At 34.8% G+C, this 15,430-nt stretch overlaps 1 protein-coding gene and 1 pseudogene across 4 annotated transcripts in view; both read left to right on the top strand.

Moving 5' to 3' along the window:
- UBR1 (ubiquitin protein ligase E3 component n-recognin 1) overlaps positions 1-15,430 on the top strand; it is a 167,520-nt gene that overhangs the window by 105,082 nt on the left and 47,008 nt on the right. For all 3 annotated transcript variants that reach the window (XM_082647339.1, XM_082647338.1, XM_082647340.1), the window contains 8 exons: positions 1,770-1,822; positions 2,922-3,024; positions 3,886-3,934; positions 4,328-4,482; positions 6,013-6,112; positions 7,059-7,168; positions 10,367-10,453; positions 11,626-11,807. In XM_082647339.1, the coding sequence (XP_082503465.1) occupies positions 1,770-1,822; positions 2,922-3,024; positions 3,886-3,934; positions 4,328-4,482; positions 6,013-6,112; positions 7,059-7,168; positions 10,367-10,453; positions 11,626-11,807 (839 nt within the window). The remainder of the gene's footprint in view (positions 1-1,769; positions 1,823-2,921; positions 3,025-3,885; positions 3,935-4,327; positions 4,483-6,012; positions 6,113-7,058; positions 7,169-10,366; positions 10,454-11,625; positions 11,808-15,430) is intronic.
- On the top strand, positions 8,109-9,735 carry LOC309818495 (large ribosomal subunit protein eL32-like; annotated as a pseudogene). Its single transcript has 2 exons — positions 8,109-8,126; positions 9,263-9,735. The product of its transcript is annotated as a large ribosomal subunit protein eL32-like (transcript).

Raw genomic sequence — 15,430 nt, 5'->3', positions numbered from 1 at the left:
GAGGGAAGGAACGTTAGGTAGGACTGTCCTAGACTGCTGGGTAGTCTAATCAAGGCTTGTTGCCTTCCCATGTCTCCCGGAGTGAGCCTGCATTAGTATTTCTCTAGCTGGAGGTCTGCAGGGTGCAGTCTCGTGGCTGACACAGGTGATACTTATGTTCAGTATTGCTGATATTGAAACAGTAATCCAAAAGATTATGAGTCATATTTTTCACTCCGAGATTTAATTTTGAATTAGAACAATGATTCTTAAAAGAGATTAGATTTACCTGTACTATCAAGGCTATCCAGAGAAGTAGAATGGAGGTAAGCTTTGACTGTTGGTCATTTTTCTTCCAACATACCTGTATCTTTTTCCAATTTCATTGTTAACTGATTCTCAAACTTTAACCATTTGGCATATCACCTTCATAATATTTGCACATCTGTCTACCAATTTTATAATTATTAATACAGTTTATTTATTTATTTATTATTATTTTTGGCTGTGTTGGGTCTTTGTTGCTGTGCGTGGGCTTTCTCTAGTTGCAGCTAGCGGGGGCTACTCTTCGTTGAGTGCGCAGCCTTCTCATTGTGTTGGCTTCTCTTGTTGCGGAACACAGGCTCTAGGCACACGGGCTTCAGTAGTTGTGGCGTGCAGCCTCAGTAGTTGTGGCTCACGGGCTCAGTAGCTGTGACGCACGGGCTTAGTGGCTCCGCGGCATGGGGGATCTTCCCGGACCAGGGATTAAACCCACGTCCCCTGCATTGACAGGCAGATTCTTAACCACTGTGCCACCAGGGAAGTCCCTTATTAATACATTTTAAAATCAACTTACATTTTTCCTTAGCATCTTTCTAAGCAATATTACAATGAAATAGTAGGTTTAACATTCTAGATTAATTTTTTCCTAATACATGTTAAGATAAATGAATATTCAAAAATTTAAAAATATATAACTGTGTGCCACCTAAAATAATTTCACATACCAATAATGATACACATTCCGTATTTTGCAAAAAAAAAAAAAAAAGCTTTAGTGTCTACCCTAAGTTTTCACTGCTTATCTCAAGTATGTTTTTAAAGGAGGCTAAATTTAATTTTTGCAACACTATAGGAATCTATGAATTTGCTTTAGTATATTGACTAGGTCCTTATCCTGATTTTAAATGACTTCATTAAGAAAAAATTCCTTATTGGGACTTCCCTGGTGGTCCCGTGGTTAGGACTCCGTCCTTCCACTGCAGGGGCATGGGTTCGATCCCTGGTCGGGGAACTAAGATCCCACATGACCACGGCATGGCCAAAAAGAAACAACAAAAAAATTCCGAATTCAAGGAAAAATTCAGGCCAGTCAGAAAAAAATAAAATTATTATAATTGCAGAAGCCAGAATATATTTGGACATCTACATGTGTGTTTTACCGTAGATCCTATTTATTTTGTTACCTTGGTTTTAGGGATTAGTACAGCATGGGCATGTGCTTAAATGATGTGGGTGATGAACATACTAGATAAAGAAAATAATAATTTCTTTGAATTACTGGTTGTATGTGTGTATATATATGAGGGCAAACTTAGATTAAATTTCTTCCTTAAGCAGTTTATACATACATCTTACCTCTGTTAAGAAATTGGTCGTCCGACCTAATTTTTAAATATTGGAAATTGATCTTTTTTTATTGTTCATAAAACACTCAGGAATGCTATTGAAAGTGTATTTTAGTTCACAGTAAGAGAAGATAAAGTCATTACATGAAGGTAAAAATGACAAAAATGTTGTTTCAACAGGAAAATAATGAAACTGGCTTAGAGAATGTCATAAACAAAGTGGCCACATTTAAGTAAGTACTTAATATTTATGCTTATTCTGAAAGTTAGACCAATCTTTGTTCTTGTATTTCGGATACTTTGTAGAAGCTCTGAAGTTCTTTCCTGAACTCCCAAGGACAAAAACAGAGTACAGACAGAATGGGTGAGAACAAGGGGCACACTGTAGGCACTTAGTACCTGTATGATGAAGAAATGAGTATTTTTGTCAAGTGAATGAGAAATGTCCATTTGTGATATTAGGTGACTTAAGTAAGCAAAAAAACCTTTCGATAGTCTCTTTCCCATCAATTCTAAGCCATGACTTCGTTTATTCTATTAAATTTTTATATTGTATTCTAATTTTAGACTTTGCTAGGATTAAAACATTATTTTGCAATCCTTTGATTCTTTGAGATACAAAAAAATGGAAATAAGGTTTTAAGTGGATTAATTCTTGAAATTAAAAATTGATACTGGTAGTGAATTTTACTGTTATAGTAATATATTTATAGATAAATTGCTAGTTTCAAATAACCTTAAAAATAGAGTGTAGCTTTTTTATGCTCTAATATTGTTCAATAAAGTATTTCACTTACTTTGAAAGAGACCAAAAGCTGTTTAATGTGCAGAACAAATATGGTGTGCTCCTTTTGGCCTTAATGCTTTTCCTTATAGTTCTCTGTAGAGGATTCACCACTATATTTTCATTTACAATTCAATTTTCTACAGATATGATATCTTACTACCATTTTATATTTGACCTTAGACAATGCAAGCTGTAGTTGAACAGGAAATCTTGAACAGGCTTCGTTTTTAGCTTCTGAAGCCTTAGGGATTTAGGTAGGGTATGGGGTCAGATCTACGTAGTATAAAATAAACTTCTTCAGATTTGTTTAAATTTCATAGTTATGAAACACAGCTTAGCTGTTACCAGGACTTTGAGCTTACAGTGTAGGTTTTTAGTTTTACTCTTGAAATGAAATTTCTCATTTCAGTTTAAGTAAGTTGAATGAGATAAGGCTGATTTCTTTTCTTGATTTTGACTTTTATATTAACTTTTAGGTTCTTATTTTGTCTTACTCTATACTTCAAGAGCACTGCAGTTCACCTCTGTATTTTCTATCGTTTTAGGAAACCAGGTGTATCAGGACATGGAGTTTATGAGCTGAAAGATGAATCATTGAAAGACTTCAATATGTACTTTTATCATTACTCCAAAACACAACATAGCAAGGTAGGAAAAGTTATCCTCTTCAGTAAATAGCCTAAAATGCTTTATGCTTTCTAACTCCATAGAAAATTGCCTGGTTTTTCTGTAGTTTCATACTGGTTTTCATTATTAGAGCTCATTATCTTACCCAAGAAATTAAAATTGAATCAATAATGTTATCTAGTTCGTAGGAAATATTCACATTTTCCTGATTATACCAAAAATATTCTTTTAGTTGTGTTAGGGGTAGGAGGATTCAATCAAGGATCATGCACTTTATTTGCTGTCATGTTGCTATAGTCTCCTTTAATTTGGAATAATCTTTTTGCCTTTTTTTGTCTTTCATAACATTGACATTTCTGTAGAGTATAGGCTAGTTGTCTTTTAGAGTATCCTATATTCTGGATATGTCTGATTGTATTCTTGTGAGTAGATTCAAATTAAACATCTTAGGGCAAAAATACTACATAAATGATATATTGCATCACATCAGTAGGCACATATAATGTCTTTTTGTCCCATTAAGGGTTGATGTTAAGTTAGATCACTTAGTTAAGGTAATATCTGGCTTTGTCCTTATAAAATGAATAATTTCCAGTTTGTCGTACAATGCCCTGTATATAATAGACACTAGGTAAATACTGTTGACTGAAAGAATGGGGACTAAATTAGTGATGAAGATTATTACCCATCTATTTTGCAGTGGCTTTCCCTAGGACAACCATTTTGTTTCTGGAATAAGGTAGCATTTGAATACATATTTCAGTATATAAAGTATTTTGGTAGGTTTGTGAATCTTTCCTGCCTGCTTCAAAGTACCCCATTTTTTTCATACTTGTCAAGTGGTGTATTTTAAGATAGACTTTTTTTTTTAAATATATATAGGCTGAACACATGCAGAAGAAAAGGAGAAAACAGGAAAACAAAGATGAAGGTAAAAAATGAGACACTGAATTGACTCATTTTGACTATATGCTGTGATTTTGTATCAGCAAAGCATATAGTGTTTTGTTTTTGTTGTTTTTTGAGAGTGGGCAACTAATGGAAGTGCAAAGAACCCTTTGTTTCTTGCTCACATATTAAGGTATAGCCTACATCAGTGGTGATAGAATTTTAAATTTATAACAAATGGAGTTTATTTTGGGTGACTTACATAGTGACTTATTTCCCTTGACATTGATGTTTTCAGCGCTTTAAAGGTAACAAAGATCATGTGTTGTTTTGCGTGTAATATATGATTCTGACATTTGCAATTTAGCATGAAGGATAACCCAAATAAAATTGTACCTATTTGTCTCTCCTGACATTGATCTCCTACCCACTTTAGCACTACCACCACCTCCTCCTCCTGAATTCTGCCCTGCTTTCAGCAAAGCAGTTAACCTTCTCAATTGTGATATCATGATGTACATTCTCAGGACCATATTTGAGCAGGCAGTAGACCCAGATTCTAACTTGTGGACTGAAGGGATGCTCCAAATGGTATGTATACCGAAAATATTTTCTCTATTTCAAATACTTTCTCTACTTCATAGAGTTCTTGGAGGTCTGGAGAAGATCGGTAGTCTAACTTTCTGACTTCAGAACCACAACTAGAGCACCTGAGACCTAAGGGTCATTGAAAACAGCTTAGATGTGGCACAGATTTCCTTGTGACACATTCTCAAGTTTTTAGGATCATTACTCTTGAGAATCATTTACATTAAAAAAAAAGCAGAGAAAAATTTTAAAAAGGGCTGTTCCTGCTAATAATAAATTGGCATGTCATTATTGTATCATAGTTTTCTGTATTTTTATTTCACATTGTATTATCAGGAGACAGTATAATAAAGATTTGAAGACAGGTTTAGGCTTGAATTTACCTCACTTGGGTTAGCGCACTTCCCATTTAAGGAGCAAAGAGTAATTTCCCCATTGCTAAAATGGGTTTAAATATAATTATTTCATAGAGTTGTTATGAGAATTAGCTCATTAAATGGAAGCAGCTATTTTTTTCTTCATACTGTTATGGATAAGTTATTTAATAATGTCACCTTTGGTAGCTGTAATAGGATATTTATTTATCATCTGCCAACTAAATTTCCTTGGCTGTTATTGGTCTGGAGGCTCTAAATGCTATCATACTCTATGTGTATCTCACTTTTTTTTTTATAACAGTGGTAAATAAATGCAGTAAAAATTTCAACCCATAGAGATATATTTGAAATCAAAAGTTAAAATTTCTCTCCCTGCCTCCCATCGCCCTACCTAAAGGTTTGTATCATCTGAAAGTCGTTCCACATTAGAGCATATAGGCCTACCTCATGCTTATAGCTGTGTATTCCATTGTATGGACATCTATGATGCATTTAACTATCTCCTGTTAATAGACATTTAGGTTGTTTTTAGGTCTTTGTATAACAAAGAACACTAAAATGAACATTGTTGTACAAATATCTTTGTACACTTAAGTGAGTGACTCTGTTACACTAATTCCTAGCACTAGGTCTGTACCTTTACATTTTTGATAGATATTGTCTAATTGGCCTCCAAAAATGTTATACTGATTTACTTTCCCATTACCAGTGTGGTGAAGAGTGCCTGCTTCCTAACACCTTTGCCAGCTCTGTATTTTACTAAGCTCTAAAATATTTGCCTTTTTTTTTTTTTTTGCCATTTTAATAGGTGAAAAACAGATGATCTTGTTTCACTCACATTTCTTTAATTTTAAGTGAACTTGAACCCTTTTTTTTTTTGGCCGTGCCATGTGGCTTGCGGGAACTTCCCCGACCTGGGATTGAACCCAGGCCACGGCAGTGGAAGCCCAGAATCCTAACCACTAGTCCACCAGGCAACTCCCAAGATTGAACATTTTTCATATGTGTATATTTCATTTCTTTTTCTGTGAACTGCTTGTTCATAACCTTTGCACATTTTTTACCCATCAGATTGCTTATTTTTTTACCTCCCTTTAAAATGTATTTACCTGAAGAAGCACAGTTTTAAAGATCTTGTCCTACTTTCCTTTTTCAGGCGTTTCATATTCTGGCATTGGGCTTACTAGAAGAAAAGCAACAGCTTCAAAAATCTCCCGAAGAAGAAGTGACATTTGACTTTTACCATAAGGCCTCAAGTATGTTTTAGTATCATTTTCAACACAGTTTCAGCTATTTGCCAATTTGTAACAGAAAGTTTAGCTCTGACAGGATTTTAATCTGTTAGTCCTTAAGACGGAAAACTCTGAAATTGTTTTAAGTCTTTTCGTAGCATTTTTAGTTTTTAACATTTTCAGTAACACAGGTATGTTTTTTAATCCCCATGGCAGTCCTTTTACTGCATGATCTCACCCCCCTTTTGGGGGTGCTGCATGCATTGATGGTTTCTTACTTTCATTCCTTGTCTCAGTATTATCAAATATTTGCTGCTATCTCAACCATAATGTTTATACTACCCATCTATGGAAGATATTAATGTTCCTGAATTTAAAATGATTGCAGAAGTCTGAGTGAATGATAATGTGTTTGTTTTGCACAATTTTCAATGTGGAAGAGCAGGATAGGTTTAGATTAGATTTTTCTTAAACGCTACATGATTAAGACAGTTTTTTCAGAGCACATTCTAGGAACATTGATTTATAAGATCAATAAGACAAAAACATCTCATTTTCTATTTAAACACTATTTTTTAGATTCTTGACTACATCATAAACCTATTCAGTTTATGGATAGGACAGCTCCCACTTCCATATTTTTGGGAGCTTTGGTTCTCAGTAAGTACTTTTAGACAGTGAGCCAAGTAGAGGGAAGGCAAAAGATATATCATTAAGGGTAGTTTTCACTTAGCAGCCCCAGTGGAACATGTATAAGAGAGACCTAAAGTAATTCTGGTTTTTCAAGTTCTTTAATTTAATACTTAGTACTTCATGTAATTGTAGATTCTTCCATTGAAAAATTAATGTAGTTAAGGGATTGACTGCAAACTTTGGTTATCAATGTGAATAACGTTAACTATAAATTATAATTTATACATAATTATGAAGATATATGTTCATGATATATACTTTTTGTGTTTTAAAAAAGGATTGGGAAGTTCAGCCATGAATGCTCAGAATATACAAATGCTTTTAGAAAAACTCAAGGGAATTCCCCAGTTAGAAGGCCAGAAGGACATGATTACATGGATACTCCAGGTAAAACTGAAAAATAAACTGATCATTATCTTGGTTTAAATATTTAAGAATCTTCTGCTTGCCTTTAAGATTAAACCATAATATTCTCTAATTGTAAAATCATTTACTACTGATTTTCATGATCACTCATAATTTTTCATGTTAGTAATCCTATTTTCCGTATGTTTTAGTGAGGGCTCTTTTTAATAAATTAACATTTATTCGTTTCATTATTCAGTAAATACGTATTGGGTACCTGCTTATGTGCCATGTTCATTTCTAGGCTCCGAAAAAGACAGATAAGGTGCTTGCTATCATGTTGCAAACATTGAGCTATAGACAATAAACAAAAAAATTATCAGAATAATTCAGTAGATGAGTAGGGGTAACTTTAGATGGGTAATCAGAAAAGGCCTCTTTTAGGTGGTAACACTGGAACTGAATGACATGGAGCCAGTCTTACAAGAATCTTGAAAAGTCCTCCAGAATGAGGGAACAGCAATGCGGAAGCTCTAAGGAGGCCAGAAAGAAGGCTAGTGTGACTGGAACATAATGGGGGAGGGAGAGAAAGGTAGGCAGCAAGGTCAGAGGCACAGCCGGGGCCAGGTCATATAGGACCTTACAGGTCAGGGGTAAATGGATTATAGGGACAAGAGTAAACACAGGGTAACCATTAGAAGATTATTGCAGTAATCCTGGTGAGAAATGAGCATGACTTCAGCTAGAAAGCAGATGGCAAGAAGCTGGACTGATTCACGTATAATGTGATAGTAGGAGCTATAGAAATTGCTGATACATTAGATGGAAGAAGTGAGAGAAATCAAAATGACTCCTAATTTGGAGTTTGAACTATTGGGTGGATGGCAGTGCCTTTGGGGAGGAGTGAATGAGGGGTAGGGAGAGAGGTCAGGAATGTTACTTTAATGGAAAACCCTCCAAATGGAAACATGAAGCCAAGGTTATGGAGCTTCCTTTCACGGTATTTATGAAAATATTTTTATGTTATCAGCTAGATATCATGTTGATAATTAGAATATAGGGTGGGGCTTCCCTGGTGGCGCAGTGGTTGGGAGTCCGCCTGCCGATGCAGGGGACGCAGGTTCGTGCCCCGGTCCAGGAAGATGCCACATGCTGCGGAGCAGCTGGGCCCGGCTGGGCCCGTGAGCCATGGCCGATGAGCCTGCGCGTCTGGAGCCTGTGCTCCGCAACGGGAGAGGCCACAACAGTGAGAGGCCCGCATACCACAAAAAAAAAAAAAAAAAAAAGAATATAGGGTGGTTACATCAATTGGGGATCTTTGTACTGATTTGTACTTCAAGCAGTTAGTCCTTTTTATTACTTAATCAGAGACACTCCTTAAACAAGTGTGATATAATTTGATATGTAACTATAAGGTAATGATGTTATCAAGATTTCTCTTGAAGTAGATTTCATGAATACTTACTATTTTTCTTAAACCTACCAATATAATCATTTTAAAATATAAAACAAAAACAAATAAAAGAAGTAAAGTAGATAACTATTCTATAGATTTTACTCATATGTAGAATATTAAATAAATGAACAGATCAAACCAAACAAAATCAAGCACATAGATACAGAAAACAGAGTAGTGATTACCAGAGGGAAGGGAGTAGGGGCAGAGTGAAATGGGCTAAGGGGGTCAACTGTATCATAATGGATGGAAACTAAGTTTTTGGTGGTGTGCATGCTGTAGTGTATAGAGATGTAGAAATACAACATTGTACACATGAAACTTGTATAATGTTATAAACCAATGATACCGCAATTTTAAAAAAGTCAGTTGAGCCATCAATTAGTCCAACATTTATATCCTATGGACCTGGTGTTATAAATTGGAGATCTGGTCCTGAAAGTTCATTTTTCCATTACAATACCAAAGTCCATTGTCAAAATATATAAAAATCACAAATATCTGTTCTTATAAACATTAGATACTTTATCCAAATGGTTAATATAAAGTTTTGTTTTAAGTTCCTTGTGGGAGTTTTTTCCACATGAGACTGAGGCTCTTTCAAAATATAAATACTACAAGTTTTATGGATGTGCTGTCCTATTTCTGAAATCTTGATATTGTTAAAAAGAATGAGATAGCTCTTCCTTGGCACTGCCTGCGGAGGTGGCGGCCGTCTCCTACTTGGCATCATGGCTACCCTCATGAAGCCCAAGATTGTCAAAAAGAGGACCAAGAAGTTCATCTAGCACCAGTCAGGCCAGTATGTCAAAATTAAGTGTAACTGGCAGAAACCCAGAGGTATTGACAGTAGGGTGCTCAGAAGATTCAAGGGCCAGATCTTGATGGGAGCAACAAGAAAACAAAGCACATGCTGCCCAGTGGCTTCCGGAAGTTCCTAGTCCACAACATCGAGGAGCTTGAAGTGCTGCTATGCAACAAATCATACTCTACTGAGACTGCTCACAATGTCTCCTCAAAGAACTGTAAAGCCATTGTAGAGAGAGCAGCCCAACTGGCCACCAGAGTCACCAATCTTTGTGCCAGGTTGTGCAGTGAAGAAAATGAGTACACAGCTCATGTGCACGTTGTATTTGTGTCAATAAAACCATAAAACTCAGACAAAAAAAGAGTAAGATAGATCTGTATAAGCTGTTTTGCAAACACCTCTAAAGATAAATGATGAAGTGAAAAAGGAAAGTAGGAAACAGTGTATATAGTAGGATCGGTTTTTATGAGAATATATGTAAATATAAAGAAATATATATTCTGATTTTTTTCCTGAAAAGAAATACTAATTATCTTTAATTTAGTTGATTTTGGGGAGAGGGACTGGCATCAGGAAGAAAAGGTATCACTTTCCATATTGTATCTTTGTCTTTATATGTCTTTGCACTAAAAATGTTATTTTAAATTTTAAAAAATTTCCATAGCAAAAGCAGAGGTATGCTCACCCCTGCAGACTGATTCAGCGGATTTTTGCTATCCCCAACCTTCTTCTTAGCTGGATTGCTATTTATTATGTATTTGCAGGTATTTCTCTCTCTCTCTCTCTCTCTGTGTGTGTGTGTGGGTGTGTGTGTGTGTGTGTGTGTGTGTGTGTGTGTGTGTGTAAATATATATAAATAGCTTAAGTTTAAGTCAAAGACATTTGGAGACATGATGACAAAATCAGTTGAGTGAATTTCTCTGTTCCTGATCAATCTAACCATATCTTTTTTTAACATTTCATCTGTTTTTCACAGATGTTTGACACCGTGAAGCGATTAAGAGAAAAATCTTGTTTAATTGTAGCAACTACATCAGGATCAGAATCTATTAAAAATGATGAGGTAATAACATTATAATGATGATGACGTTCATCTCTGTCTTTGAACTTTACTGGTATAAGGGAGCTGCTTCTTTTTGTGAGAAGGAACCTGTTTATTGTAAGGTATATAAGATGTCTACTATTGTTCATTGTGTTTCTGTACCACAGGGATTAGTGGTAGTTGACATACATAGTTATCCAATATAATATATATATTTCACAAAAGTATAGGAAATTGATGTTCAGTGCAGCGCTGTTGAAAATACCATATTTTATTAATTTTTGAAATATTTTAATGTCTGAAATTGGAATATGTGTTATAATCCTTGCCTTCTTATTATTTAATCAGCAGCATTCTTAGTGGAACACAAGATTATGGTGCATCTAAGATTTAATGAAACGCAGTAATCTTTACGTTATGAATTTCCATAATATAACGAATCAGGTTTTGATGATTCTAATCTCAAAATCATTAGAATATTATTACTTGTGGTTATTAACTATCTTTCCTAAAAGAAAAACACTGGACTTAAGTTAAAATAAATAAAAAGACACCAATGCATTTCAGTAATGTTGTTAAAGTTCTCATTCTTAGCAATGTGTTAAGTAGTAACTGTTAGACATCAAGTTGGCTTTAATTGATTAAATGTCAGTGGTTAAATGATTGACAAATGATTCAAAATTATTATTATTATTTTTTTGTGTGTGTGGTACGCGGGCCTCTCACTGCTGTGGCCTCTCCTGTTGCGGAGCACAGGCTCCAGATGCGCAGGCTCAGCGGCCATGGCTCACGGGCCCAGCCGCTCCGCGGCATGTGGGATCTTCCCAGACCGGGGCACGAACCCGTGTCCCCTGCATTGGCAGGTGGACTCTCAACCACTGCGCCACCAGGGAAGCCCTCAAAATTATTATTTCATTTAATTTTGTTTCTTAATATACCTGCATTGAATATAAAAAGCAGTTTATTAGATATTTAAGATACTTGGCATTTTAAGTTAAAAAAATGTTTTAATAAGTTAAATTATTGAAGTAACCAGTGGAACAATTAATTGTAAGATGTGATGGAGCCTGTATGTTAATTTTGAGTCATCAGATTGAATCTGAGTTTACTCTAGGAAATTTTGCCTCACTGAACAGTATATGTAAATTTTCACAATGGATCTTACCTAATTTTTCTGGTCTTTTAATACCCAGATTACTCATGATAAAGAAAAAGCAGAACGAAAAAGAAAAGCTGAAGCTGCTAGGCTTCATCGCCAGAAGATCATGGCTCAGATGTCCGCCTTACAGAAGAACTTTATTGAAACTCACAAACTCATGTATGACAGTACGTCAGAAATGTCTGGGAAAGAAGACTCCATTATGGAGGAAGAGAGGTAAAATAAAGCAAAACTAAAAATTAGCAACCCAGTTTCTTGTAGGAAAAATTACATGTTCACTTTAAATAATATTTTTTCAAAATATATTTCAAAGTAAGAGAAATCACACTATTTTTAAGCTAGCAAGGGCACAGTGAAGCCTCTTACTGGATGTAATTTTATGTTGATAAACTGTTCAAGTGCACAATGAAGTTAGTCGGGAACCTTTATGCACAAAAAGGCATGACGATGGAAACAGCAAAGATAGAAATCATCTCCTGTTATCTTGTACGTGCGGACTTCTTTAGGTACACATTTATGTATCAGTTCATATATTCCACATCATTTTTATGAGTTCTGGTAAAAATGACTGCTGCTATTACAGATTGAAAAAAAACTCTTCACTTGAAAAAGATGGTCCATGTTAATTTTTCCTTTTTTCTAAAAAAGAAAGAAGGCAACGCCTATAGTTTTAGTCATGGAGAGCACATTGGAATGGGAATTAGTAAACCTCGTTTTCTGACTATGACACTATGCTGTGCTCTTGGGGAAATCTGTTAACTTTCTGAGAGTAGTGTTTTGTGGGCTGTTATTTAGATACAGTGAGAAAAGGGAGGAGGCAAAATAATGGTTCTTTGAAAAGCGTTCCAATTTAAAATATTGAAAATCCCTTCTATGCTTATTTTTAAAAACAAGCTTTCACTGCTCCTTAAAACAATGTGTGTTGTGGATACTTTTAGGAAATTGTGCTTCTGCAATAACAGTAGACAGTAAACATTATACTTTACATAATATGTCTGTAATCCTGAAGCTGAGTATGCTAACAAAGAACCACAAAGAATACTGACTCTATATCTTAAAGATTAAAATTATGGTGGTAAACTATCCTGGGATGACAACATCCCAGTAATAAAACTAGAAACTAATACAAAACTTTAAACAACAAGCAGAAGTCCCAACCCTCTTGATATTACCTATGAACAATATAACATTTAGAAAGTAATGAACAAGAGACTACTGTATATTTATTCAAACAAGAGGATGTAAGCAGAAATGTACTCAGAATTAATTAATGGCCCTAGTGCTTTCATAATATATTTTTATTGCCTGATTGATTGTACACATAAAATTGTGTATGTGTTCTCACTGAAAACAATTCACATAACACAGTAAGTCTCCTTTGACCGTCCTCTGCATTCCTGATCTTTCTCCACAGATAACCATTGTGATAATAACTATGGTTCTAGGTGTCTTTCTATGCATTTGTAAACATGTGTACGTGAATAATAATGAGTCTTGTTTTGTGTGTTTTAGTGGCTTTTTAAAATTTTACCATCCTTTTTTGTTCTGTGGGTTGCTTTTTCATTCAGTGTCTTTTAAATCTTTTCATGTCAATACAGATAGACCTTTAGAGTAGATTCTACATCATTCTTTATGACTGCTGCATAGTATTCCATAGTATGGATATATAATATTTTATTTATCATATTTTGGACATTTAAGTTGTTTTTCCCTTGTTCCCCAGTTTTCCCATATTACAAACAATGTGTCAGAACATTTTTGTATGTTCCCCCTTACACAACCCTACAAGTACTTCTCAAGGGTGGAATCTAATAAATGAAAGGGCTGGGTCATAATTATTTAAAATTTTAATAGATACTGCCACATTGCCCTCCAAAGTAGTTTCACCAATTTCTACTCCCAGCAGTGTATGAAGAGTTCCTGTTTCTTTCATTCTCACCAATACTTAAAATTATCAGTACTTGAAAATATTTGGTATAATCAAAATTATAAATTTGTGCCCTTCTGAAATTCCCTGATTGGTTAGTACTAGGTTGAGCATCTTTTCTTATAATTATTCACTAGCCTGTTAAATTTTGTCTTCTGAGAATTGCCTCTTATTATCCTTTGCCCATGTCTATTGGATACTTTACTTTTATCTTACTGATTTCTAGAAGTCCTTTAAAATTATGGATATTAAAGTTTGTTTCATGTTTCTCATATGTTATTCCTGTTTATTTAACATTAATTATGAAATTTTAGCCATAGCAAAGTTTTCAGTGTTGATAAAGACAGATTTGTCAGTCTTTTCGAGTTTTAACTTTTTGTATCTTGCTTAAGAAGGCTTTTCCTATCCCAAAGTCACAAATATATTCTCTTACATGTTTTAAATGTAATTACATTTTTCATTTACATTACATTTACAAATTTACGTTTACAAATTACATTTACATTTAAAATTTTAATTACAGTTATATTAACACATTTTCCTTTTAAAAATCAAATGTTAGAGATAAAGCTAAAGTTCCATTTGAGTACTGGCCCAAATCCTGCACCCCTTTCTGCCCTTCCTCAGAGATACTCTGGTTATAAGTTTTATGTATATCTTATAAGAATTTTTACTGTGCTATTAGATACAAATATATGTAACCATAGAAATTATATAGTGTCATTCAGCCTTTTGTTTTATTTGCATAAATGTTATTATGCATGTATCATTCTTCAGTTTCCCATTTTCATTTAATATTATGTCTTGGAAATCTGTATATGTATATTCTTACATACAAAACAAGCTCAGGGACTTCCCTGGCGGTCCGGTGGTTAAGACAACGTGCTCACAATGAGGGGGCCTGGGTTCAATCCCTGGTCAGGGAACTAGATCCTGCATGCTGCGACTAACAGCCCGGATGCCGCAACTAAGACCCAGGGTGGCCAAATAAATAAATTAATTAATAAAATAATAAAAAAAACAAGCTTAGCATTCCTCATTCTTGGCATTTGGACAGCAGTTCTTATGCCTAATGAATTGCAGGGCATTTAGCATTTCTGGCCCTTTATCCACTGAAGTGCAGTAGTGCCCCCTAGTCCTTATGATAACCAAAAAGTTAACTTTACTCACATGTTGCTGAACCCCTCCTAAAAAGTAGTAAGTACCACACCTAGCTGAGACCCACCTTTTAAAAACTTCATACTATTCTGTATTATGTAATTTCATGTATACTGATGATAACCATTTAAGTTATTTCCAGTTTGTTGGATGATATATGATATCTCAGGGAGCTTCTTGCATGGATAGCGAGGCAGTATTACACGGCATGGCCTGTGAAGTCAGATCATCTGGGTTAAATCCTGGCCCGGTTACTTCCTAGATGAATCATTAGATAAGTCTCTTACCATCTCTAGGCCTCAGATTCTTCATCTGAAAAATAGAGATAATAATAGTACCTGCCTTATAGGATTGTTGGAAGGATTAAATGAGGTAACATAAAGTATTTGAAACAGTGCCTCACATTACAATTAGTGCTTTGTAAGTATTTGCTCTTATTTATTATTGTACACATTGAATACATCTTATGAATTGCTAAGTCATTAAGATGTATATTTTAAATTTTAATAGCTACCAAAGTAGAACAGAAACTTCAATGCCTAATAAGAGGGAATGGATAAAACCATTATGGCACATCTAGTGAGAGTACTGTGCAGCCATTTAAAAATAATGTTTCTGAAGCAAATTTCATGACATGAGAAAACAGCTAAGATATAAGTGAATAAAGCAGGACACAAACCGTATATGTAATGTGATCTTAATTATGTAAAAAATGTTATAAATAGAAAGCAGACTGGAAGGACATGTACAAGTT

Source organism: Grampus griseus, assembly GCF_964374135.1.
Source record: "Grampus griseus genome assembly, chromosome: 2".
NCBI lineage: Eukaryota > Metazoa > Chordata > Mammalia > Artiodactyla > Delphinidae > Grampus > Grampus griseus.
The sequence above is the reverse complement of the archived record's forward strand: the minus strand, read 5'-3'. Positions and strand labels throughout refer to the sequence as shown.